The sequence below is a fragment of the Oncorhynchus nerka genome, linkage group LG28 (assembly GCF_034236695.1).
Source record: "Oncorhynchus nerka isolate Pitt River linkage group LG28, Oner_Uvic_2.0, whole genome shotgun sequence".
NCBI lineage: Eukaryota > Metazoa > Chordata > Actinopteri > Salmoniformes > Salmonidae > Oncorhynchus > Oncorhynchus nerka.
The window spans coordinates 65,380,532-65,403,796 of record NC_088423.1 but is presented as its reverse complement, the minus strand read 5'-3'; the positions used below and the strand labels follow the sequence as shown (position 1 = coordinate 65,403,796).

At 46.2% G+C, this 23,265-nt stretch overlaps 1 protein-coding gene across 7 annotated transcripts in view; it reads right to left on the bottom strand.

The window, feature by feature from the left end:
- LOC115112113 (zinc finger protein 536-like) overlaps positions 1 to 23,265 on the bottom strand; it is a 193,398-nt gene that overhangs the window by 108,033 nt on the left and 62,100 nt on the right. For 6 of the 7 annotated variants that reach the window (XM_065013006.1, XM_065013009.1, XM_065013010.1 and 3 more), the window contains exon 4: positions 289 to 2,549. In XM_065013006.1, the coding sequence (XP_064869078.1) occupies positions 289 to 2,548 (2,260 nt within the window). In that variant the 5' untranslated portion in view covers position 2,549. Of the gene's footprint in view, positions 1 to 288; positions 2,550 to 3,924; positions 4,954 to 23,265 lie in introns of those variants that run through there. The other variant, XM_029638924.2, reaches the window with a different exon arrangement.

The following is a 23,265-nucleotide window of genomic DNA, read 5'->3' as shown; positions in this document are numbered from 1 at the left end:
TTTTGATCCAACCCCCCGACCCCTCCCTCTCTCTCCAGTCTAAGTGGACTCCTTAGGGTCCAGTGTTGTGTAGAAGGGATGTCAAAGCAAATGGCGTATGTTCGAGATCTCGTGCCAGCCATCAACCAACTCATCTTTGTGTAAGGATTTACCCTCTTCGGACACAATGTCTCCCCCTTACGTGTCCTCCTCATATAAATAATGAAGAACACATTGGAATAAGTCCTGATTGTAAGGATAATGTGACTATGGGATTGATCGTTATTCAATGTAATGACTTAGTCGTACCTGAGGATGGGGAGGAAGGGTGTGGGCTGTCGTCCTGGACACTGCCGGTCTGGGAGTGGCCTCCTCCGGCTCCACTTTCCTCCGTCACGTTGGAGGATCCAGGGGTGGTGGACCTGCTGATGGACTGGGACTCGGGGTCGCTGGCCGAGCCACGCCGCTCATCCAGCCCTGTGGTGTTGTTCTGCTGCTGGATGGCTTCTTCTATGGGCCGCCGCTCCTTGTTGTGCACCCGAGAGTGGACCACCATCTGGTGATAGGTCCTGAAGACCCGACCACAGTCAGGACACTCTGTGGGTTTCTCTTTCAGGCTAGTCAGGTGGTTGTACTCCAGGCCGTGGACCAGGCCCAGGCCATGGCCGCCATGATGGGGCATGAAGTCACGGTGGCTGTCGAAGCCCACGCCGTCGTCTTTCAGGGGTATCATGGCTCCACTGCCGGCCTTCGAGCCATGCAGAACTTCGCTGTGCTGCTTCTGCTTGGAGCCATCGTTGGAGCACATCATAGGGTAGTCATGCTTCTCTTTAGTGAAGGCCATGCCGGCAGCATTGGTCATCTCCTCATGGTGCTGCTCATGGTGCTGCTCATGGTGCTGCTCCTTGGGCATAAAGGCACGGTCCATGGCCATGCCTCGTGCCATGATCTGCCAGGCCTGATAGCTATTCAGTGGGTCCATCTCTGCAACTTTGGCAGCCGCCTGGAGGCGTTCCATGCAGCTGGACTTCAGGGGGGGCACTAGGTTCAGGCAGCCCAGGAGAGAGCGCTTCTCCCCCTCGCCAAGGCCATGGCCCATCCCTGCCATTGGGCCCAGCAGCTTTCCCAGCATCTCCTTCTCTTTCATGGCAATGCCGGCTTTGGCCAGCATCTGGTGTTGCTCGCTCAGACCCTGTTTGTCTGGGGATAGGAAGCCGCCCTGCAGGCAAGAGATGTAGCGTGAATAGAGGTTAGCATGGGCCTCCTGGGCCATGCTGTTCATGGTGTTGACAGCGTTTATGTCCTCTGCTGGGGGCTTGCTCTTGATGGCCAGCTTATTGAGATGGACCTTCATGTGGTTCTTGAGAAACCAGGGCTCCTTGAAGCGACGACCACAGATCTGGCAGACGTGTTCAAATGAGTCCTTGTGCTTGCGCATGTGGCCCTTGAGGAACCAGGCTTGGCTGAAGACCTGGCCACACACCTCACATCGGAACTCGTTGGCAGGCTTCTCAGCGCCACCAGCTGCACCCTGTCCCGCAGCTGACTCGGCCGTGATATGGGCTTTTTCCACATGGCTGATCAGGTCCTCCTCCTGCGAGGCAGCAAACTCACACAAGGTGCACTTGTAGGGCTTGTGCAGGATGCGGATGTGACGATCCAGCTCCTCACGCTTCTTAAACTTGCCCTTGCAGAAGGTGCAGCGGAATCCAGTGGGTGGGTTCAGGGCCTGGTCATCTTGGGCGCTGGCCGGCTTGGGGGAGGACGAGGGCTGGGAGAGGGAGTCTGGAGTTCCCAGGCTGGTGGGGGTGAGGAGGCCACAAGCAGAGCCAGGCTGTTGCTGCTGGGTCTGAGGGCCAAGGTGTGGCTGGTGCTGCAGGGTCTGGGCTGGCTGAAGGAGGCTGCTGCTCCTGATCTGCTTGTCCCTCAGGATGGCCCTCTCCTCCAGCTCATGTAGAAGACGGTTCTCCTCACGGACGCGGCCGCGTCCCTTACCAAGGTTTCCCAGCTTGTGGGTGCGTAGGTGGATTTTGAGGTTGCCCTTCTGTGCTGCTCGATGGTCGCAGTAGGGGCACTTGAAAGGCTTCTCACCTGTATGTGTGCGCATGTGCAGCGACAAGATGCTGTTAAAGCGGAATCGCTTGCCGCACAACGGACACGGGTACTTCCTGTTCTTACGGGCATCGTCTTCAATGTCGTTCATCTGGGACATGATGCCCAGGTTCTGCCCATTGAGAAACTGCTGCAGGTCCACACGCCCATTCAGGTTGGCCAGGGCACTTGCATCTATGTCCCGGTTGAGCTGGTTGGCGAGCAGTGCCATCTGACTGCTGATTGGTTGACTGGCCAGGGCAGCGTGGCTCTTCTCATCCAATGGGGTGGCAGCTTTCTCCTCAGGGATCTGCTGTCGGCTCTGTAGGTCGGGAAAGGCGTGGCCCAGCTGGGCCGTCAGCTGGTGGAGCTTCTGACTGATGGGATATCGGCCATTTAGCACTGTGTTGCTCAGATGGTCTCTGTCAGCGTCCAATACTGCTGAAGACACACCAAGGCACAAACTAGAGTCCTCCATCCTGTAAGAGAGAAGGATATCATGACGGTCAAGCACAGTCAATCAACCTGATAAGCAATGCATTAAAAAAAGAGCTATGACTCTGAAAACCGGAAGAGAAGGAGAAGTACTAGAGTAAATTGTCAGTGCATGATGAATGGAAATAGAGATGTAATTTAGCAGAGTGTCTTACGGAAGGAATTATGGTTAAGTGTCTTGCTCGAGGGCACAAAAACAGATTTTCACCTAGTCGCCTCGGGGAAGCTCTGAACCGCTATGCTACCTGCCGCCCATTGAAATGTCACTTTCTTCTTTTGATTTTCAGTGCAGCTTATGTTCTCACACTTGTGGCTGGAAGACTGTAACTCTCCGAACTTTCTCAAACTGCAACACAGTGTTGGATGCAATAAATACACGGTAAACGCGGCGGGCGCTGCATAATTACGCTACTTGGGCCCATCCTATCAGGATTCCTCCAATTACACGCCTTAATGAAACGGAGCAATGCCATTGTCATGAAGCTGCCGCAATGCTACAATTATGATATTAACAATAGCACTTAAAACCAAGGGGTTACTTCAGTAAACACACGCTCTTATCTCCCTACTGCGACACTTGTCTAGGCATAATTCTCCATTAAAGAGGCACATTACATTTGATGTGAATCACTTTGCTCTTGCCTTCGTTTCCCCTCCTCTCATGGCTTCCAATGAGGAGGAAAACAACAGTTGGTGTTATTGAATGGGTTCCCAATGTATCAGAGGCCCTCCCAGCCATTAAGAATGGTTTCCACGGCCCAGAGCATACAACGTCAAGCTGAAGGGAATACACAAGCAGAGTCTGTTGTTGTCTTCTTGCTTGCCGGGTTGTTTGTGATGCCCTCCCCTCTCTTAAGAAGGATAATGGTGTGTTCTTCCCTTGCAACTGGCAGGGTCAAGCTTCCGACACAATAAAGTGAGTTCTGCCTTGGTCAACAAAACACTGTGTAATATCTCATTAAGCTGATTACTATGCTGCCTAGTAACAGTGGCAGCGTGCTATAACACATGATTATAATCATTATAAAAATTCCTTTCGGGGACTAAGCACTGGAATAACACGAGTTCACATTTAGTGGAGTGAGACCAGTTTATGTCCCGACTCCTGTGAAGTCAGGGGGGCGGCAGGGTAGCCTAGTGATTAGAGCGTTGGACTAGTAACCGGAAGGTTGCAAGTCCAAACCCCCGAGCTGACAAGGTCCAAATCTGCCGTTCTGCCCCTGAACAGGCAGTTAACCCACTGTTGCTAGGTCGTCATTGAAAATAAGAATTTGTTCTTAACTGACTTGCCTAGTTAAATAAAGGTAACATAACATATATTTTTTTAAAGGGACACCCCCAACCGATAGACTCACGCACCTGCACACACTTCAATGACAACTCTCTCTCTCAGCTTCTAACTGGTGCGAACCCAGACACCCACCAACCGACAAGGCTAGACAGAACAACATAAACAAAACAAAAAACCGTAGCTTTGAATCAAACCGCCGTTACACACGTACAGTACACACACACACACACGACACAGAGGATGTGGGAGTGAAGCACAATGCTGAGGCACGCCGGGAAGACTTATGAGGCCTGGCTGTTCCTCAGCCAAACGCTCCTCCAACACTGTTGGTTGGTGTTGACTCTTATCTCGAAAATATGAATACGGTCTGTGGGCTGCTTATGAATACAATCTTCTTCTCTAGAACGCGATCATTGTCTAGTAATAAAGGTGAAGGCCATCAAATGAAGCCTCGAAGGATATAATGGCTATATTATGTAGACTGTGTGATGACTGGGCATGCCTCATGTATGTAGCGCCTACTTACATTGGCGAGGTCACGCACGGCTGTATGAGCTTATTATCATGTGACTGAGAATATATATATAGAATATACTATCCCGCACTATTGCAAATAGCGTTCAGAAAATGTCTATGCGACACTGTAATGATATTACATTGATATGAGTATATTTTCTAAATACAACGTTGGGAGAATACACAGGTAGATAAAACCATTTCCCGGGCAACTTTCTCATCCTGATCTCGTAGGAAGGATTGTCCATTGCCAGACAAAATGAAGTGACTCTTAAAATGTGCCACCCACAATCCTTTGCAAACTCTGCCAATAGAGATGCATGCACGCTGCCTTTTGCCATAGAAATATATGATTCAAACAAGACTGATGAGCTGTTGCTCATTTATAGAGATAGCAGCTTGCCCTTTTCTTCAATTTGATTTCCGGCTTTATCTTTAACATATAACAAAGGCAGATAGACAATGGAATAATGTGAAATGAACTGACAAATCCAGTTTGTTATTCGAACGTATCCTTGCTGACGAGCGTATGCAAATGAACTGCATTAATATGCTTCCCTTGCTCCCAAGTCATTTTATATTTTTTTCCTGATTAAAAAGGGCATTTCTTATGTGACACCCCCCCATCCTATCAACACACATGCAAGCACACGCACGCACGCACGCACGCACGCACTGCTTTTGACAATAATTCAATATCAGAGTGCCCTCTGTGTGTAACAATGCAGGTAGCAATGCTCTTAGAACAACAACACAATGAGTGTTCAGTGTAATCGCGACAGTCTTATTTCATCCATATGGAATTCCGCTTCTGAAAAAGCAAACGCTTTGATGTACTCACATAGAGCAAGTAGTGCCCGTTGTTACAGGGTAAGTACCAGTAATCCAATGTGTCCTTCTCTCGTGCACAGGTATTGCAATTCAAGTCTGTGTGGTTCGCATTAGAAACTCACAGGGTCACAAGTCGTACCTTCTCACCGCCATAGATAGCATTTACAAGTAGCTCCTGAGTAACTGTGCGCCTGTATGCTTGACCTTGACCTCTCAGCCATCCAAACAGCAGACTGTAGCAATGTCTACGCTGGCTCTAACCCGAAACAGATCTGACGTTTGTCTGATGTCTACAACAATGCTCTTTCATTAACGATAAGGCTCAAATGACGCCTGCAAAGCCACCAGACTTCCTTTTGCACTCTCTCACAGAGGTGCAGTGGTGCTCTTCTTTACAGTTTGTGGTTAATATTCACCGTTTTTAGTAAAGCGGCACATAACCAGATTTCTCTTCTTCTTTTTTTTCCCGCAGGGGGCAAATTGCTCTGCAACCTACAGCTTAATTACGGACGGTATCTTTAACACAATGGAAGTGTATTTCTGTCTGAATATATTTGGGCTCAGTACCGTGTCATTATCTAAGCAACGAGCATGTGCTCTGATCCTATAAAGTGCATGCAATAGTTGAAGGAATTAGAAAACACTTGGTCAGGTTGAGTATTCTCAAATGATGTATACACTGGATACCACAGACATTTGCATATTCTAAGGCTAAAACACATAAGCAGAGTATGGCTAAACATGCTCTTGTGAAGGTTTCGGATTTGATGAAAGACCGTTTGGAAGTATTGCTTGATGTGATATTGATGGGTCAACTGGGTCAACTGAATGCAGGCCAAATAAAACCTTTTGGACATTTTAAAGCTATAATCCTTAATTGCTACAACCATTTTTGGACTTATAAATGAATTATATATACCAATTGATTATTCAATCATATAACTTATAAATGTCTCAGGAGCTTAGTTCAACTGTTGCACATCATCAGAACCCAAAATATACATTTTATTTAACTCTAATGTTAGTAAACTAACATAACATAAACTAACTAATAATGTAAAAAAACAACAACCATGTACAGCCTCAAAACATGTTTAAAACGATCATTGTGATATAATGGATGTTCAGTCCTTGCATCCATAGCTCTGTCTATGATTTTGAAAGTGGTTACACTTCTCCAGGCCCCATCCCTCAGCCTTTAATAAAAAATAAAAAAACAGAGGTAGGTTGACCACTTAGTTATTGTTTTAACTGCAGATTCTAGGTTTATAAGGAGACATTTGAATGGAAAAGCCATTAGTAAGACATTACTTTGTTATTTTGGCATGTATTGACAAGAATCCATGAACTAATTACAACGAAATACCTCATTAAGTTATAATGAAGGTCATTGCTTTTAATAAATCCATCATTATTCACAAAGTAACAAAATTCCATCGTATTCGCACCAAATCATCAACGCATTTAGAGGGGGAAAAACAATCTGATGGAAAATTAGTGTGTTTGCCATATGTTACATACTCTGAGGAAAGCGTATTTAAAAATATATATATATATATTGAAGGAAAGCAGATACCAACACAAGTAGAGATAGCTGGGATCATTTTAAGCATGGCAGTAAATTGAAGCTAATAGGAATATTTCCTCATGCTTGTTTAGTCTATTGCAGGTGGTCTTCGGAACGCTTCTCATTAACCCAATAAAAAAGGGAGTTGTTTTTCTTCCTCTCCATGCTCTTTGACTGAACTGGATTATCACATGCTGTAAATGAGGCGAAAACAGAAAGGTTCCCAGCACAACAAGTGAAATAAAGCCGAATAAACCCAGTCCGTTCCTTCCAACGTCATACCCTAGACCCCACACAACAACTACGCTAACTTATGAGTTAAGCACCAAGATTCTAGCTTCATAACGTAGTACGAATGAAGTAAACCAACACATCAAAACAACAATTCTATATACAAGAACTTGAACGCCATACAACGGTGACAAATATGAATCGACCTAGCTGGGCCTTTCCTTTCTGCTCTGTAGTCCCACACAATATGTCATTGAGGTCTCTTAAGAGGACTTGTCAACAGGTAGTTCGGCTTTCAGCTCATCTCCACAGATCACTATGAGGCCCCCTCCGCTGAAAGAAAAAAAAAAAAGAGAAAGAAAAGAGAGAAAGAAAAATGCCTTGTCTTTTTATCCCCTGCGTCTGACAGGCTTTCGGGATGCCAAGGAGGAAGATCAACGGGAGACAAGCGAATTCCCACAGTTCATTGTCCTGGTCAGCCGCATCATCATCCGGAGCCGGCCAAAAGCTCAAAGCTTCCTTTTATGCTAACCATTCCTGGTATTATTCTGATGACCAGCAGATGTGTGTGTGCCTTTTTCATGTGCATATCTTGCAATAGTGGTCACAGCAGTGTGGAAAGACTCCTGCCAGTAGATTTTACGCATTGTGATGAGTGGGGGATTAATTGTCTCGAACATTTGTTAACCAGACTGTGTTTCACAATAAGAAGGGAGATGGATGAGATAGACGACAGAGGGCAAACTAGCGCACAAAAAAGTGATGAAAAGTAAATTATTTTAGATCATGGGGAAGAATTTCCAACATATAAATGATTGTCTGTATTCTGTCCTGTGCAATTCCTCCCCTCCTACCCCTCCCCCTCCTAACCCTCTGTCATGGGGGGTGGGGGGTGGGGGGGGCATGTCCTACAGTAGTCACGGTCGAATCGCTGATCACGCATGGTTACCCTACAGCAGAGAAAGGCCAGCGAACAATGACCACAGTGTAGCTGTCCGTGTAGGGTCGATCATGGCTTACATCATTCCCCTGGGCTGCCTGCCTGCATTTGAATACTACTCACTTGAAAATGAATGCAATGACACATCGCTGGTAAGGCATGGCCAACACTGTTTCTTAAAAGGCAGACAGGGAGAGAGAACAGCGCGCACATGCTAACAGTACAATCAACCCAGCGATTGTTTTCACTCTACAGTGGGACATGAGAAAGGGAGCCTGGTAGTGCTGAGTGAGTCACCCATCATCACACTTTCACAGGCATTAGAGCGGCTTTAATGTTGGCAAAATAAAACCATATCTGCCTAGCGCCGGTTGACAAAGTCAACCAGGCCACGTTTTCTTCCCTTTCAGGTCATTTTTCTTTTCTTTTTTTCCTTCTAAACTCTAAATGTCAATATCACCTGAAATAAGTGAATATCAGAAATAATTGCTGTTTTCTCCTCCTCGTGCTGGTTCTGTTCTTAGGAAGTTTTGCATAATGGCTGAACAGGGGCTGTTGTTGTGACAGGTGCTGAAATCAAACCGGGAGGCGACGGAGACAAGGTTCAATTTAGTTTGTGAATCCTTTAATTGTTGCATAGCTAATTAAAAAAAAAAAGAAGATCCCTTTACACTCCTGACTATTTACCGTCGCTTGTATGCATACATGGGGATGCGAATTGTGCCTTGAAGCCAAGTCATGCAGCCTTTGTAAAGGGAAGGGAGGAGAGGGGGGTTGGGTGCTACTTCAACGTACTTACCATCTCCTCACAACTGTAGCTTGGAGTTTTCACCAAACAAATGTATGGATAATTAGAGATACTCATTATGGAAAGCAAGTCAAGTCATTATTTTACATCACGCCGCTGTTAATTGAACGATTCTTCAATATGTTTGAAAATAACTATTTTTCTCTCCTCTTTTTTTTCCTCTTGTGAGAAGATGAGGGGAGACCAGTAAACAGGTAGGGGAGCCATATGCTCTTGAGTGAAAAAGCACTTCTGTCAAGGCAAATGGGCTTTTTAAATATTCAACCACTGCATGTCTTTTTAATATGACAATGCTAAATCTCCTTTATTCCATCACTTTGATGAACTATCTCAAAGCTAATCTGGAGAGACTTCATGTGAAGGAATCGTTCAAGTCTTGCAGGCACTCTGTCAAGGCAGGCCGTTACGCAACTGTACTCGGTATGTCCATAGAGCAGTTTTTTAAAAGCAGCACACATCCTGTTTAAGAAAGCAACTCATCTTATCAAAGCCATCAGGAAGTGAGACTTGACTGCAAATGCTCTCGATTCTTTGCATACGTTACAATATCTGTATTTTCTTTGCCGCTATTGTTTGCAGCTGTGAGTAACTCTGAGAATAATTCATCATTTTCACTCTCCCTCTCGTGTGACCCAAAGTCACGTCTTAATGTGGCTTAATAAGAAAGGGGGGAAGACAAGAGAGGAAGAGAGGGAGATTCAGAGAGCAGGGCACATTATCGGCATTAAAGAGTAAAGTGTATTTATTATGGACTAATTGTGGCAGAGGAAGTGCGTTAGGAGGGTGTGCTCTCAGGAGGGAGGGTGGGGAGCCTTCGGGACATCAGGGAACGTGTATTTATCTCACTTCATCTGAAACAGTGGGGGCTACTCTTCTTAGAATCAGAGAAAAAGTGAGAGAGGAAGGGAGGGAGAGGGAAAGAGGGGGAGAAGGGGGAAGAGAGAGCGAGTGTAACCATTTTGCGGGCCAGACAGAAGTGTTTGCCTACATGCCAACGCTTCACTAAGACGAGACTCTGATTAGGAGAATAAGGCAAAGTTGGTCAAACTTCAAAACAGGCCTCTCTCTGAACTCCACTACAAAAACCTCTCATCCTGTTCTCCTCTATGAAACACCCAACCCAGAGCAGCAGCTTCCTTTTGGTGAGGTTGCTAAAGATAATAGCTAATTACTGCAAATAACATTTAGGACACATATTTCTACAGAAAATCTGAGAGGTAAAGGACAGTATACATTACAAAAACTGTTTTATGTTTCATTCTACTGAGGTAAATAAGAGATGTGTGTATTGAAGGGCCAGTTTGGCCCAGGAACGGATTACTTATGTCTCTCCACACTCCTCTCTCTCTGACCTGTCTGCATTTACACAACTTCTCCCTGCGTGTGAATTTGTGTGTGTGTGCCTGTGTGTGTGCACATGTGCGTGCGTGCGTGTGCATATGTGTGTGTGTGTGTGTTCATAAAGGTTGGTAATGTTGAACGAAAAATGACCTCTCTGTATAGTGAATTCAATGCTTCCCTCCCTGGAGATGTCTTGCTCTAGAAGCAACACAAGGCCTCTTCTTTATTTGTCCCGGTGTAGTGCCGTGTGGCTGGTGATCAGTGACATTACTCACATTCTCTGTTTTCCTGAACCCTCGTCATCGCTAACACCCACCACCATGATGCTAATATGTTGTTTATGTTACCATGGCTGCAGACTGTACATATTCTATTCAGGAGGCATCGCTGCATGATCGATGCATCACGGGTCGTTAACCTCTCTATTTCATCCCCACTAGTGGTGACCGCGTAGCAGCTGTGAACTCTTAAGGGTACACCGTGCCATTTCAACACACTCAAAAGACATTTCCAGATATACAAATCAAAATGATCTTGCAGCCATATGAAAGGGCATCCATGTTTTGGTCAAATGATGAGCCTAGGATGTATTTTTTGTGAATAAACCTTTAAGGACAGCACTGTGACACATGGCTTAGCCTAGACAGTCACCAGCAGCATGGGGGCACCTGCCATGTTTAGCCTGCCTGCCGCACCCCACCACCCCTCCCTGTACCCTCAGCCTCAGATAATGCGGGATATTAAATCGCCCATGTCCTACAGCTGTGATCTGTTGTCGGGGGGGCTGGTGATGGCAGGGCTCACAACACGGACGGCGTTCTGCTATCACCGCTGAACTGCCTGTCTGAGCCACTTGAAGGACCTCTGGAGAGGCTGCATCATCTTCTGAAACGAGCCCCCTTCCCCCCCTCACCCCTCACCCCTCGCCCCCATACACATATCCCTTCCCCTCTGCCATCTCAGGGCCCCGACTCTTATTTATGTTACCCACCTCCTCTACATCCCTCCTTCCTACCCTCCATCCTCTCCCGTTCTCCCTCTCTCACTCCTCTACATCCCTCCTTCCTACCCTCCATCCTCTCCCGTTCTCCCTCTCTCCCTCCTCTATATCCCTCCTTCCTACCCTCCATCCTCTCCCGTTCTTACTCTCTCCCTCCTCTACATCCCTCCTTCCTACCCTCCGTCCTCTCCCGTTCTCCCTCCTCTACATCCCTCCTCCTACCCTCCGTCCTCTCCCGATCTCCCTCTCTCCCTCCTCTACATCCCTCCTTCCTACCGTCCGTCCTCTCCCGTTCTCCCTCTCTTCCTCCTCTACATCCCTCCTTCCTACCCTCCGTCCTCTCCCGTTCTCCCTCTCTCCCTCCTCTACATCCCTCCTTCCTACCCTCCGTCCTCTCCCGATCTCCCTCTCTCCCTCCTCTACATCCCTCCTTCCTACCCTCCATCCTCTCCCGTTCTCCCTCTCTCCCTCCTCTACATCCCTCCGTCCTCTCCCGTTCTCCCTCTCTCCCTCCTCTACATCCCTCCTTCCTACCCTCCGTCCTCTCCCGTTCTCCCTCTCTCCCTCTACATCCCTCCGTCCTCCCCCGTTCTCCCTCTCTCCCTCCTCTACATCCCTCCTTCCTACCCTCCGTCCTCCCCCGTTCTCCCTCTCTCCCTCCTCTACATCCCTCCTTCCTACCCTCCGTCCTCCCCCGTTCTCCCTCTCTCCCTCCTCTACATCCCTCCTTCCTACCCTCCGTCCTCTCCCGTTCTCCCTCTCTCCCTCCCTCTCCATAGTTTTTCCTCCTGCATCTGATTAAGTTAACAATGTGCCGTTATTTGCATGCTGATTTTGCCGGTCCCTCTCCTCAATTCTCTCACAAACACAGGGGCTGGATCACAGTAATGTGATAGCACAGCAGCCAGCCAACGCAATCTCCTGCAAAACCAGGTGTGTGCAATCCACTTCCCTCTTAATTCCTGCCCCCATCCCTGTAGTGTTTATAAGGTTGTATTACAATCAAATCTGGAGCAAGAAAGCCTGTCTATTTTTATTAATTATAGACCGGCGCTGATGTGAATGTATTCCGAAAACATCTTCAAAATAGGTCGGCATACAGTTTTCTATTCTTATCCCATTTAAATGTCAACATGGTGCAAAGCCCTACAAATTAGTTCAGGCAGACTTCAACCCCCATTTAACATTTGAAGCTCTGTTCTGTAAGCTCAATGTGTGATTTAACGCAGTTTACACATATAAGGAGCTAGTGGTTTGTCTTTCAAACTTCTAATTTCAATACAGATTTTACTGCCAACCTGCCGGAGAAAATGCTGGTGGGGGGGGGGAAAGGGGGGATTATATAAAGCAACAGAAACAATGCATTAGCTTTCGTGAATAATAGATTCTCCGCCGGTCCGTGCGAGACCTACGTTTTTAAGCGTCTCCGCATAAATCCTCAGCTGAGATGAACACATCACAATTGGGGGGGGGACGATTTCTTGAACATCTACCCAAAGATTGTCGCTAGTGAAAAACAACTATATAAAACACCCCTGTTTATATGCAGGCCGGACACAGTCCCCATAGAGTAACAGGAAACAATGCAATGGAGATCTGTTGTTCAGGTTACTGGTTGTTGAGCATACCAAACAAGAGTTCAGACATCTAATACACTGGACCTATTGATACAACCTACACGAGGAAACACGTACCACCACGAACGTCTCCGCAACAAAACAATCCCATTCTTCTCCGAAACGCAATCTGAGATGGACATGTCGCATGGAACGCTATAGAAAATCAAATTTGATTTGGATCGTGACGGGGATAAGAACATACCATAGAATGCGCACAACAGCGGCTACTACCAATGAGGTCCACTGGCCAGACGTGGCCTTCATTGACTCAGCCTCGCCATGGCAGACAGGGTAAAAGGCAGATAAATCGCCTCATACCCTGGGGAAGTGTCAAGCTGTTTCACACCACTGAAACATGGGCTCAACTACAGGCCTGTGGGCCACCCTAAGTCCAGTCAGCCCTGAAGGAGGCCTTGCTTTGTGGGGTAAGAATCGAGGATGTGCCCCATACGCGTCATTACACTTCTGGCCATATCTAAGGCATGACTGCATCAACGCCCAGCACAACCAGTTCATTCAGGCGATATGGACCAAGGTCCTCAAGCCCAGTCACATTTTTTTAGTGCCACAACTTCAATCTAGTCCATTCTGTGTCTTTTGACCAATAGCATCCAATGTTCCCAGCTCGCGCTTGCCTCAGATAATCCCAAAACCTGCCATTATAAGTCACCAACTCAGATATGGCTACTTTACATAGGACACATTCCCTTGGAGACTGTTCCGTGCTTGGGGCTACTGTTTCTCCACCTCATACTAGTGTCGTGGCACGGCCCTTTAAATGTTCCTTTCTCTGTGGTTTGTTTCTCTCCATACAGCTCAAAGCAAAGTGTTCTATGGGTGTGCCTAACACGAGCGAGCTGAAATGTCAAACGCGTTCTATATCTTTTTATGCACAGAGCGGCCCTAAGGGGTTTAATTCACTGTGGCATAAAGTGAGTTTGAGGCCGATGAAAGAGCAACGTGAAGATGTTTCATTAACAGACAAACAATGAGCCCAATGGCTCCCATCGAATTGGCAGGGGGTGAAGATTCCCCAAAGTTAAAACACATTTGTCCACAGAGTAAGTGAACTTTCTATAGTATCCATTCAAAATGGGGGGAAAAAAGGGTTTAGCTTCCAAGTGTGTGAGAGTGAGTATGTCAGCGTAGTGTGTGAGAGTGAGTATGTCAGCGTAGTGTGTGAGAGTGAGTATGTCAGCGTAGTGTGTGAGAGTGAGTATGTCAGCGTAGTGTGTGAGAGTGAGTATGTCAGCGTAGTGTGTGAGAGTGAGTATGTCAGTGTAGTGTGTGAGAGTGAGTATGTCAGTGTAGTGTGTGAGAGTGAGTATGTCAGCGTAGTGTGTGAGAGTGAGTATGTCAGTGTAGTGTGTGAGAGTGAGTATGTCAGCGTAGTGTGTGAGAGTGAGTATGTCAGCGTAGTGTGTGAGAGTGAGTATGTCAGCGTAGTGTGTGAGAGTGAGTATGTCAGCGTAGTGTGTGAGAGTGAGTATGTCAGCGTAGTGTGTGAGAGTGAGTATGTCAGCGTAGTGTGTGAGAGTGAGTATGTCAGCGTAGTGTGTGAGAGTGAGTATGTCAGCGTAGTGTGTGAGAGTGAGTATGTCAGCGTAGTGTGTGAGAGTGAGTATGTCAGCGTAGTGTGTGGGCGTGTCAGTGTCAGCCAGTAACAGAGAGCATATATCACTTAGTTGAGCACTGTCTCAATGTATACGTTTATGCCACTTGTTAGTTCAGACCTGCTTCGACTACAAGGACGGTCTCCACGCCGTGCTCCCCGTGCTCTCTGTTCAGTGTCTGTCTCCACCAAGCAGTACAGTAGGATCCCTCCTGTTCGCCGTGCGTCAGCTGCTCCTCTTCCTCGATGCGCGTGATAGCCCGACTCGCCGAGCCAAACGCGCGGCGTTGTTCTACGACTTCAAATATTCATCAAACAGAAAGAAAAGAGAGATTCCTCCTATCCCGCGGTAGTAATTTACCAATTATTTGGAGTACCTGCTGACAGGTACGTGTCACAGTCTGCTACATTCGCCCCCCTCCACCCCGTCCCGCTCCTACCCGCCGCCCTGCCTTTCCCCTGCTGCGGAGAGAGCCGCGCCGCTTCAGGCACACGGTGAGACGAGACGAAGAAGAGGAGGAGGAGAGTTTGACTGCAGCTCTGATGCTTTGATTTGGGAAACGGCTAAGAGCGACGGAGCGTCGAAACTTGGCGTGCTCCAAAACACGCAGCCCGAGTCACTCTCGGGGCGGTTCGACTACTTTCCAAAGGAGTCCGGGAAGACAAGGCCTCTCTTTCCGAAACTCAACCAGCGAAAAAACGATACAAACACGACGAATACAAAACACACAATAAATGGCTCATTAAAGAGAGCAGACGACTACACAAACAAAGCAGCCTTCACTGGCTGTCAGCGGCGCTCTCTGTGATGACGAGCACAGTGGCAGTGCAAGAGGAAACTCTCTGAAACAGTCGCAAACCACTGCCAAAGTCACTGTGACGGATCTCTTTGCCCGCCTGCCTTATGTCTCCATTTGTCTTGCTGACACATCTAACGTGGATGATAGGCATTGGGAGAACTAGGACTCCGTAGCTCGGTCTCAGTGAAACAGACCATCTCTTTCCTTCAGTGGAGGACCCCAGAGCTGAAGGGGATGTAATTCAGTTAGGCCCTGTGTGTGTGTGTGTGTGTGTGTGTGTGTGTGTGTGTGTGTGTGTGTGTGTGTGTGTGTGTGTGTGTGTGTGTGTGTATGTGTAAAGATGCGCTCCCTGAGCATTATGGGAGTTTGGAGGAGCTGGGGGTCTACACGGGGCCATCAATCGGTGTGGAAGTTCAGGCCACCGTGGGCCAGGCGTCTGGGCAGGCGGGCCACTGGAGAGGGAGGAGAGGAGAGTGCTGCCTCTCCATCTCACACTGTGCCCTGAATAAATGAACATCTCTCTAGTGTGTGTCGCGTTGAGGAGGTACTTCAAAAAAAACTGCCATCGCTCACTCACCGAACGTAAAGAGCTTCTCCTCTGCCTTTTGTTAAGAAACAAGACGGAGCACAACAAGAACAGTCGAGTAAGAGCGCGTGGGAGGAAATCATTAGTTTTTCAAGTTAATTCTAATGGTCAGCAAAAATAGCGAAAAGTGTGTCTTTAGGATCCATATACTTTATCAAATTAATGCAAAGTCGACATAATTTAATTGCTGTATTCTCATTGGAGGAGAAAAGCTCAAGTATATTGTCCAAGGCCAAACAAACCCAGACATCCTGTGTGATTAGACAGTCAGGACAACAACTGCCTAAACATGCAACAGAGGAGTGCCACTGACTGCTTAAGTGGAGTACAGGAAATGTGCTATAGTGCTGTCACTATGATGAATGATGACATGATTCCTCCTGAACAGATTGTGAGCGGTTGCATCACGCACCGGCATTTGGGACAGTCAGATTCCAGCATTGTATGTAGGGTAGGGCAGGTTCAGGTAGGGCAGGTTCACTGTACATCTGGGGCAGAGGACTTCTCACGCTCATTGGGGCGGCAGGTAGCTAAATGGTTAGAGCTTTGGGCCAGTAACCAAAAGGTTGCTAGATCGAATCCCTGAGCTGTCACTCTGCCCCTGAACAAGGCAGTTAAACCCACTGTTCCCGAGGCCGTCATTGTAAATAATCATTTGTTCTTTATTTAGTTAAAAAAAGAAAAATTGTGGCTGGATCCACTTTATGATACTAATCCCATGGACGGTCATTGACCCGGCCCATGAACATATCTGCCACACAATCCAGTTCTAATTCAAAAATCCCTGCACCGTATCTAAACCTCTCTCTGCAGCGCATGTTGTGTGGTGTCTGCATGGTGACAAGCATCCTTAAGAAGCTTAGGTGCACGCGTGCACAGTGTGTGTGCGTTTTCAGTCGAGACTGTCTCATAAATAGTTAACAGAACGACGCACGGGAAGGAATTAACCACCTTTACTCGTCTTTAATTACTACGAAGTCCACCTCTATACCACCGATCTATAAATACATAGTGAATCCCAAGTGGCACTGAAGTTACTCAGTCCAATGTCTTACAGAGATGTACCTCAGCAAAAAAGCCCCAAAAAGCCCAAAATGGGAACCGTAACACAGAAATTGGAACAAACGTCCTTCTGTGTATTTTGGGACCCCACTAATTCATCATACTACAAAAAAATGATATCTTAAATTATTTTATTTTTTTAAATGATGAGAAAAAAAAATGAATTTGAAGAGTGAGAAAGAGAGAGAAGTCCTAAGGGGATATGTGATGAATCCAGGTCTTAGGGGTGTTCCAGGGAGTAAAATAAGGTTGAACCTCAATAGGATCAACATTCAGGGCAAAACTGCAATAAAAGTAGAAATCTGACAGAGAAAATGATCTGTAATTAGGACAAACAGCACTAAAAGCAAGTTCAAAGATAATTGTTTTTAGAGGGGTGTGTGACTGACTGCGAGGAATCCCAGGGCGGCCAGTTTGTGTGGTGGAGAGACAGACAGACAGACAGACAGACAGACAGACAGACAGACAGACAGACAGACAGACAGACAGACAGACAGACAGACAGACAGACAGACAGACACAGAGATAGAGGCTAGTGTGCGCGAGAGAGAGAGAGAGAGAGAGAGAGAGAGAGAGAGAGACAGAGAGAGAGAGAGAGAGAGAGAGAGAGAGAGAGAGAGAGAGAGAGCGAGACTAGAGACAGGCGAATTAAAGAGAGAGATAGAAGGAGAGCAGAAAGAGAGCAAGTCCAAAGTGAGATGTGGGGTTAAGGGAAAGTCGCTGAAGGTGAAATCTTCCATTGGTATTTGAGGAAAAAGGAAGCGAACAAAGACACCCTGCCGAACAACCACCGATCCATCATAAGACCAGGCCATAAAAATACAAAACAAGTGTCCCCAACACACTTATCCCCCTCACACATCTTTCCACAAAGAGGCCTATTGTTGTTGCCTTTTCACAACACATTGGGCTTTGATGGATTCTGCCTGCTAAAGAAAAGGGCCGGAATGAAAGGCAGGGGTGTATGAATAAAGAGAAAAAAGCATGCTTAAACAAAGATATGAATTAAAAGAAAAGAGGTGGCCCAGGACCCAGGACTGTAGACTGTCCCTGAGTTGCGCCCGAGGCCCGAGCACTAAGCCAAAGCCTTCTCACAAACACTATAGAATTCGTTTTTTTTTATCATTAGGGAAATAAAGAAATGTTAATAACAATGTCTATCCTCTCGCTATTTACCTACCTACTTCATATGCACACTACAGAGAACTACTTCAGAAAACCCCTGTAAATATCCTATGAGAAACAGTCTAGAGTTGGTAGTTCTTAGTACTTCTCTTTGGACTGCTATGGTAATGTCTGTTTTCCTAACAAGCCAATCCCTAAAAAACTTCACCAAGTGAATGTCCACTGCAAAAGCCCTACTTGAATAAGCAACCGGTAGATCATGGCCCCAAAGAAACGCCTTTTTTTTCCTTCTAGGCCGCACAGTGAAGTCACTCTTGGCATGTCTCAAAACATAACATAATTGTGTTTTAGCGGACTGAGACGGGGGACTAAAAATACACACAATAGCGTAGAGATGAGCAAACACACACAAAAAAAAAGAGAGAAAAGAAAGCGTTTGTCCTTCAGTACAGTGTTTTCTCTGTACTGTCCCACAGCCAATAACTGTGGAATAAACGGATATGTGAATTAAACCCCATTGTTTTAAAGAGCTGCTGCTATATTTAGTCGCTTTCGACTTCATGCAATAGGATTTTGCCAATGTTTTTGTATTTCTGCACTTGGACTGCATATCTCACGTTGTGTGAGCAAGTGTAAGTGTGTGTGCATGTGTAAAAAAAAAAAAAAACAGTTCAGCCATGCGATTTTTGCAATTAGAAAAGACACAAAAATAATTATTCTGCAGCACACTCAGGCGACATATCCTGAATCCACGATGCACGGATCACGTGTTTAATAAAAAGGTTAATCAGTTGTTAATCAGAGGATTAATAACTTGTTATTTTCTTTACAAAACCATTAATATTATGCCATAAATATTTTATGTTGATGGGTCATTTTTTGGGGGGGGTGAGAGCTAGAGTGTGCAATACACAGGCTGATGTGCATTAATCACGTTTTGGCGAAGACAAATACATTCGTTCATGTTTATTAATACAACCTTGGTGAAAACAATACTCTTTACGTGATGAATAAAGTATTTATCAACAATGCCACAAAAGGACAGAGATTAGGGGCTGGAGACTGGAGACAGCGGTCCAAAGTCAAAATGCTGGGGGCAAAAGTTCATTAACATTTAAGATAGGGCATAAACGGCTTAAGGGGGGGGGGGCGAGGCTGATTCCACATTGTAGGGACAGTGTCGGGAACGGGTGTGGGGGGTGAGAGTCTGTTCTGGGGGAAGGGGGTTAATCAGAGATTTTCTGTCCCTTTCTTAACAAATTACCCTGCCGGTTTGCTAATCAAAGCAAAACAAATATTGCCTTTCGTTCGCTCCATTTGTTGAACGAACATATGACGTTCCCAAAATACTCATTCCCAGCTCAAATGTAATTAAATTGTGCCTTTAGTGAAAACATGCAGTGGTACTCCAATTAGTTCTGTTTTTGTCATTGGGAGAGAAAAAAAAAATGGAATCGGGCATGCCCAAGGCACCGTCGTGTCCCGGAATGACACAATGCCTTGGCGGTATGAAGTGGGTGTGTTTTGGAGATGGTGTCTGGGTATGTCGGGGTGATAGGGGTGCAGAGTGTTTATAAGTTGGTTGCCTGGATGAGTTTCGGAGATGTTGTCTTGTTGTTGTGAGGGGAACACACAGTCAATGTGTTGATAAGACGGTGGATGTGTCTATTTGAGACGGTGGGTGTAGTGGGTGGGTGTAGTAGGCACAAGGTCGCAATGGATCTCTCGATCTCTCTCTTTCTCTGGCCTTCTCATTCCTGTTCTTCTATCTCTCTCTCTATATATATATAAAGCTCTGTGAAGTATGTGGGTAGCAAACTATTGAACCGGCTAACTAAGTAATTGCTTATTTTCATTTAACTCTAAATGGTGTTTTTTTTATTGACGGACTGCATAGATTGCCCTGCAAAATGTCATCCATCTACCTGTCGATGAATCTATCCGTTCATTTAGTGATCAGTCCACCTGATATGCATTTTACTCATGTCTAAACACCTTTATTGGCAATCAATGGAAAGCAAAGAATGTCGGAAACTAAGTAACTTGCAGGCCTGAGGACATATACAACATTGGATATTTGTCAATGGCCACGCATCAAGTCCTGTTGCTGGACTTCTAGATACAGAGAAAATGTACAATACCCACTGGCAGATCACAACGTAAAATGCAGTGTGTCCGTGTGTCTGTGAGTTCTGTGTCTTTGTGTGTCCGTCTGTGGCTGTGCGCATTTCTGTGTCTGTGTGCCTATATTATCTCTCATATCCTCCTCGCTGCCAATCTCCATAAACAGAGGAGAGAAGGAGAGAGAGAAAAGGCAAAGAGGGCAGGCAAGGGAGAGATTGAAGATGAAAAGGGAGAGGGGAGATCCATTTTGTGTTCAGTTAAACACTGATTTCATCATCTGGGTAAAACACATAACTTAAAACTGAAATCAAATATTAAAAATGACAGGCCTTATAAGTGCGGTGAGTGATCCGGGGTCACGGAGGGAGGGAGGCGCGGGCGGCTTGTCAGCCACTATCTGTCAGAGTGAATTAGAAACAATCAGTGGGGACTGAAAGGGAAGGTGATTGTTATTAGGCAGCAGGGCTGTGAGCAGGCTCCCCAGATGTGGCCATGCATATAAAAGAACAGGAAGCCAGCAGTTTAATTCAGGAAGCGCTGGCGTACACGGCCGTACAAAGCAGGAAGGGGGGGGGGGGGGGAGAGGCCCTTTGTCGCTAATAAGCTCAAAGTTACTTTGATAACAGGCGGGGTTAGGCGCCGGAATAAAAGCACTTTTCTCTTCTTTTTCTCTGGGTTTCATTTCACACACCACCCTCAGCAGTCAGTCAATATCTAGGAAATATAATGGGAGTGGAGAAATCGGGGGTGAAATGTAGATAAGTCGACCTTAACACGCGAAGGGGAAGAGACGGCCCATATATCAATTACCCCTGCTATCATAGGAGGATGATGAAGGGCTTGAGTGTTGGGCTCCAGGCCCCCCAGCCCAGCCCCCTTCGGTCCCCTCTGTCGTCTGACAGTCTCTCTCTCTCCCCTGCACCGGGTAGGGAGGAGGATGGACGTGCCTGCTTTTGACTCCAGCGCCAGACCTGCTATCTGTCAAGGGCTCCCACTGCTCCTCTGAGACAGACATCACGCCTACAGATTGTTGTCATGGACGACGGCAGGGAGGGGAGGGGTAGATGTGTACAATATGTTTTCAAAGGGAGCCGGGCTTGATCTGAATGATAAGGAGAGACGCTAATCTGCTAGGATACGGCCTCAAAGGCACATTGGCTCTGACACTGAAAACCTCGTGCCACAGAGAAGCAGCTCCCTGGTAAACCCCTATAGACCAAGGGAGGCCAACTATCTGCATATGTCGTACTGTCACAGTCCGGCAAGAACTCCACGTTCCCGTCACAAAAACACACGGCTAGGCTAAAAATGATCACTCAATCCTGCGCATTGATGTCACTGATTACACAAAGAACATTGGAAATGTTTCTGTGTCATTTTGCCTTTTTTTCCCGAGAGACTGAAGGGCTTGAGGATATTTTCTACTAACAGCTTTCGAACGTTTAGCATTTTCTACGAGTGTATCGCGACAAAGCCGCAGGTAACGCGGGCCCTTGTCTCAAGCACTAGTAGCATTCAACTCCAGCAATGTGAAATCAATGACATCTGAAAATGAAGGACGTTGTTGAGACTGTTGTTTCCAACGTCCCTCCATCTCCTTTAAATGTTGAATGGCTTTCGATCCCCATTTTTACTTGTAGTCGGGAGAGATATCTCCAAAAACGATCCCAGGCTTGAGATTTAGCGATCCCGTAATAGGTTTAGACTGCTAAATGAAAGCTGTAAGTTTATCCTCGTGATCATTTGCACGGTGTACTTACACATGCTTCTCCAGTTTTGTGCCTTCCAGGTTTGTGTTCGGAGTCAAGACTAGAGGGTGGTATGCGGTGTTTAACATGTTACTGCTAAATATTCCCCAGGGTAATAACAGTGTATATATGACGATTGGAAGCGTGAGAAAATGAAAGAAAGAGAGGGGGGGGTACAGAAGAAACAATAAGAGAAACATATGGAGAGACAGAGTCAAAGGATACTTGCAGAATAGTGTGTGAAGCAGAAGGGAAAAGCGAGTGACACAGACAGAGAGAGAAGTGACGGTAAGGAGAAGAGTGTGAGTCAGACAGCGGAAGGGAGAGGGACGTAGATGGAGGGAGGGTGTTTGAGTGAGGTGGCTCTTATAGTCAGATCCTTCCTTACAGGACATGTCTTAGATTTCAGTGCGATTAGATCGTGAGGGATATGGGAGATGTTCGAGAGGAGCATTAGTAATTAATCACTATGAGGTCTGGGATTTCCACTTTCACTGTCTGGGGCCTGGGCCTAGCTAGATACCCTACCAACTTTTTTTTTTAAGAACACTACCCAATGTCCCTGCTTATTTTTTAATATTTATTTTGTGTGCGTGTAGCTTTCCCAGTCAGTGTAAAGAGAGAATGAAAAGGGAAGTAAAGAAAAGGCATCACAAAAAAAGAAAAAAGATATTGGAGGGCTTTAAGAGGCAAATCACTTCCTTTCTGCAGTGTGCTAATTATTACTCCAGCCATAACGAGCTTTAGTCTCCTCCATAGACACAGACGGTGTGCTTTAAGCCTTCACGCGGATCACTACTGTAGGGAATGAGTGACCATAAAAACAGAATGGCCTTCACTTACGCTTCTTTCTCACCATTTCTCTTCTTTTTTTTTTTCCTTTTTTCTGCACTATGAATAAATTGAGTCTGTCCCGGACATGAAAATGTCAAATACCTAAAATACACCTAGGCTAAATAGCGTATTAATTTTTAATGCTCGCTCATCCTATGCTGCTATTCTCATATCTAGCCTGTCTGCCAACAGCTGTTGCAGGCTCCCTCACAGGGGATTTATCATCCATCTAAAAGAGAACGGGAGCGTTGTTCAAAAGACAAGGAAGGGAGCCTTATTTTCATGGATCCGTACCTCTCGTTTAATTCAAGCCTGAAACGTCTCCCTGTGATATACGAGGAGAATTCAATTACACTAATGCCAAAACATAAATTGTTCATGATTCGTCCCACATTTTCCATGTTATATTGCTAGCTGGCTCTTATAAATGAAAAATAAATAAGGTGGGTAGTCATGAAGTGGAAGTATAGTGACATCGGAGAGGTGGCACAAGGGGAGGGGGGAGATTTGGAACAGGCATGTTTCAGTGGGGTAACTGAGTGACGTTCAGTGTGTTTTTAGATGGCTGGTGATTATGGTAGATTATCACGATCCAGATTGTAACAAAGTTACAAGCATTAGCAGAAACCTATGGTGGCAAAGTAGAGAGTGTGTGACAGAAGGTG